We start from the raw sequence: 4,362 nt of genomic DNA, 5'->3' as shown, positions 1-4,362 counted from the left end.
AGGCTTGGGACAGGGAGACATTTCCATTGCATCTAGTCAAGGTTCTGTTCCGTAATGGTTGTCTGGGGGAGAGCTGCACCCCCAGGACCCTGTCCCTGCACCCTGGCAGCATGCTGATCAAGCCCATGGGATTTTCCCAACATGCTTTGCCAAATTTTGAGGTGGGTGCCAAGGGGTGATGTCGGGCAGGACAGAGCGGTCTGGGGCGCAGGCTGGGTTAGCTGCTTGGCTGGTTGCTCTGCTTCCCCAGGCTCTTCTCCTCCAAAGAAACTTATGCTCTCACACCCGCCGCTCCTTCCACTTCCAGCTGGGTGGGGCTGCCTTTCAGACATGCTCTTCTCTGTCCTGGCCCCTGCAGAAGGACAACACCAAAACCCTCCATTAGTAGGACAAAAGCCAAGTGAAATCCAGGCTGAACAGATGCTGCCAGCAGCCCTGCCAGAATACCTTTCCCTTGGTTGGCCTGAGCCCAGCACTGGAAAGGCTGCGGTGCTGTGCTGCAAGCGGGTTCCCGAGCCACCCACAGCTCGTCGCATCCTGGATCTGGCCCCAGCATCACTCCCTAGGGATGGCCCTGCCCCGCTCCCCTGCGGTCCCCACGCGTGGCCGGGAGAGGATGGCCCCGTCACGCCAGCACCAGGAGGAAGGGCTGGACAATCACTGCTTGTCGGTCTGTCTCCTCTCCCTGCAGAAAAGGGCACGTTGCTCACTTCTCCTTATCAGCCATCAGCAAGTAATCCGCTGGGGAATGGCATTGCTGAAAAGTTGTGTCATTTCATACAGCTCTGCTTTTGCCTCAGTGTGGTGTGGTGATGCTGAGGCTTGGGCACTTGGGTTTTCCTATTCTAGCTGCTTGCAGGGCCTGTAATCTCGTCCCTTACCTTGAGCAGCATGTTTGGAGGTAAGAACTGTGAAAGGAGTCAGCTCCATGGCTGTGGAGCTGGAAGGGTGCCTTCTTCCATGGCACTGTTCCCCCTCTCCCTCCTGCTGGCTCCAGCATCAGTTTTGGGGCACAGGGATGGCTTTCCTGGCACTTCTGGAGAACAGCAGGGAGAGCAGAGTGTGCAGAGGTGAGCTTGAGCCAGTCTCTGGACTGAGCCAGGCCCCTGGATCTGAACACTTGGGAGGGCTGATCAGTGCAAGGCTGGCTCTGGTCATTGCAGGTTGAGCTTCCCCGTAATGCTGCACAGAGGGCACTTTGCCTTCCTTTCCTCATGAGTATTCACGAGTCACCTTTGTGGTGGCCTGGTGCTTGACCCCAAGACATAACTGCTCTTTGCAGAGGCAGAGCCTTTTTGTTCCTTCCCTGCCCTTTAGATCAAACGAGCACTGCTGCCTGCAGGCTCTGATGAGGCAGCCGGTCCTCCGCTCCCCTTCCCCAGGAGGCGTTGGAGATGGTGCTCAAAAACTGAGCCCTCCTTCCATGTGAAAACTGGCACTTGGATAAACCCTTTCTGTCCTGAAGCAGGTGAAAGGGAGCAGTGTAAAGACCCTTAATGAAATGAGAAATATCAGAGGTTTGAATCTAAAGAATCTAAATGTAAAGCTGTGATGAAGCGATGCTGTGTGATGGTTTTGGTTCTCTGGATCAGGAAATAAAAAGGTTCTCACAGTTGACATTAATATATCCACATGTTCTGCTGGGGTAATTCTGCTGGTGGCTGTTGAACCCGAGCTCTCGCCTTGTCCAGTCTCACAGTGCTGTGCTGGGGAGCCAGAGGACAGGCCAGAAGCATGGATTTAATAGTCTGATCTCTGTACAAGCTGTAGGATTCCCTGAGCCTGTTGGAGCTGAACATGGCTTCTTACAAGAAAAAATTCAACTTAAATGTTTGCACTAGGGGAATATCTACCATGACTCTGGTGGTGTCCCAGGGACTAATGTCCCTGCATCTTTTTAGATCTCTGTTAGCCCAGATTCAGCTTCCAAGGATGGGACTACTTTAAACCTTTGGGTGCTAAATCTGCACCATCTACAACAACTTCTTTCCTAGAAGGTGCATGGAGACTTTGGTCAGTGTCTGATGGGTTCAGAGAGGAACCAGCAGCAGGCTTGATTTATTCTTTCTAACTGTTTCTCCCTGACCTCTTCACAGCAAGGTGGAAAAAACCCCACCACAAACAAGACCTTAAGTGTCAGGGCTGGAAGGAGAGTGCAGTGCTCGCTGGGCTGTCAGACGGTGGAGTCAGGGACACAGGTCCCTGCTGCCCTCCTCCCAACTGCAGGGTCTGCCAGCTCTCAGCTGCTTTGCAGCAGAGGATGCTGTTTGGGGGCAGAAGACTTTCAGTCTGAACGGGAGCAATTTTTAGGTGGCAGATTCAACCCCAACTCCTCGGGTAATAGCACAGGATGAGTTCAATTCCTGCAGGTGGGAGCAGCTGGGGTGTATGTGGTGAGGTGTGCTCACTGCCCCAGGGCTGAGGAAGGAGCCAGAGACATTTTTGGGCTGCTTGCTCAGGTAGTCTGACTTTTCCCCATTTGAATCAGCCTCTGGAGTTAGTTTTGTGTATTGCTAGACTTACACTGCTCTCTTCTCCTTGGCAGATGGAAATTAGCTGGTGAAGATCACGTCTGCCAGAACTGCTACAGCAGCTAGGGCTGAAGGCAGTGCTTGTTTAGCTAATGAGATGTTGTCCTTGTATTTCTTTTTTTATTTTTGTTTTGAATAAGTATTTCTGCCGCTCGGATTTAATTCAGGCCTTCTTTTTGCACATCCTCAAACTGGGACCCATCTTTGGAGCTTCCCCATAATCAAATTCTAATGATGTTGCAAGTTCTGCTGCTGAGATCCCATTAAATGCAGGACATTTTCCTAGCACGTACCAGCCGTGAGGACAGTTCTGGTGGTTCGCCCTCAGATGTGGTTTCATGTGAGCAGTCAGGAGATCCTGTGTCCATCGTTCATCAGGGCAATGCTGGTAGAAACAAAAGAGGCTTTGCAAGAGAGCAAGAAGAGTGGTCTGAGGTCTGGGCAATATCCTGTGCAGGGGGATGGAGAGAGATGCCGCCCGTGAAGCACTGGGCTCCTTTGGGAAGGAGAAGACAAGCACTGCGAGATCCCTTGGGCTGGGTGGTAGATCCTGAGTTGTGATCCAGACCTGCCCAGACTTGCAGTGGCTGCTCTTAGGGCTGCACTCCCTGACTCCCCTGTTCCTGTTTTTCCTCTCTTTGCAGACACACGTTCTGGCAGTATCGCCGCGAGAATCCCCAAACCAAAGTGGGGGAGCCCCCTCCTGATGGGCTCCCCGGCTTCAACAGCGGTGTCCTGCTCCTCAACCTGGAAGCCATGAGGCAGTCCAAGCTCTACAACCAGCTGCTGGAGCCTACCCTGGTGCAGAAGCTGACGGAGAAGTACCACTTCAAGGGTCACCTTGGGGACCAGGATTTCTTCACCATGGTGGGGATGGAGCACCCAGAGCTCTTCCATGTGCTTGACTGCACGTGGAACCGGCAGCTTTGCACGTGGTGGAGGGACCATGGATACAGCGACGTGTTTGACCAGTACTTCCAGTGTGAGGGTGAGGTCAAAATTTACCACGGGAACTGCAACACCCCCATCCCTGAAGACTAGGGCACCCACCGCCCGGGAGCAGCTCTGACTGCGGCAAGCTCCGAAAGCCACAGCGGCTGCACCAGTGGTCACTCAGGAAAGGTGGCCAGCCCGGCTCTGTTGCATCACAGGGGGTTCCCTAAGGATCCCAAGAACGTTCAGTATCCCACTGCCTGGAGCCTCACCCCTCCAGGAGGAGGTGCAGCCTGGTAGTTGGAGCAGGATATCCACAGGCACTGTGCCCAGTCTCAGCTCCTGGCTCTGCTTGGGGCAAGTTCAGGTGCCCGTCTGTGCCGCAGCCCCTGGGACATGGGGACAGCTGCAGGGCCATCAGGGAACCGCTGCTTCTGTACGTGGCAGGGTGCTGCTCCCCGGGCGCTGTACAGCCTTGCCTTGTCTGATGATCAGCAGGAGCCCGCAGCCAGGCAGTTGGGTTTCGTTTTGGCGTTCCTCAGTGGGCCACTTCTGCACCTCACCCAGAGCCTCCATCTGGTCCCTCTGGAGAGCAGACACCGTCCTCAGGTCATCTTCCTTTTGAAGCATTCCAGAAAGGCAAGAGGGTTTTGAAAACTGAAAAGCTGCTTTAAAGTGGATTACTTACAAACAAAAATTGAATGCTAGATGAGCTTTAAAGCCTTCCATTGGTGGTTCTTAGCAATAAAAGCTTTACTTCCCTATCTTGTCTTAGAAGTGTTCAGTGAGCATGTACCGATAGGTTCATTTTTCTAGCTTTGCCTTTAACCTTTTGTACGAGAATAAATCTGCAGGTGTAAAACACACTCGGCTGTTTTTCTGCAGCACAACTGAAGTC

The 4,362-nt window shown here is 53.2% G+C and overlaps 1 protein-coding gene across 1 annotated transcript; it reads left to right on the top strand.

The window, feature by feature from the left end:
• Positions 1-3,175: 3,175 nt before the first annotated feature.
• On the top strand, positions 3,176-3,595 carry XXYLT1 (xyloside xylosyltransferase 1; the record flags this gene model as incomplete). The annotated part of the gene is made up of 1 exon (XM_009868034.1): positions 3,176-3,595. A coding segment is annotated over one exon (397 nt), but the record flags the coding sequence as incomplete, so codon positions are not given.
• Between the last annotated feature and the right edge of the window lie 767 nt (positions 3,596-4,362).

This window comes from Apaloderma vittatum, unplaced genomic scaffold, assembly GCF_000703405.1.
Source record: "Apaloderma vittatum isolate BGI_N311 unplaced genomic scaffold, ASM70340v1 scaffold26804, whole genome shotgun sequence".
NCBI classification, from domain to species: Eukaryota; Metazoa; Chordata; class Aves; order Trogoniformes; family Trogonidae; genus Apaloderma; species Apaloderma vittatum.
The sequence above is the reverse complement of the archived record's forward strand: the minus strand, read 5'-3'. Positions and strand labels throughout refer to the sequence as shown.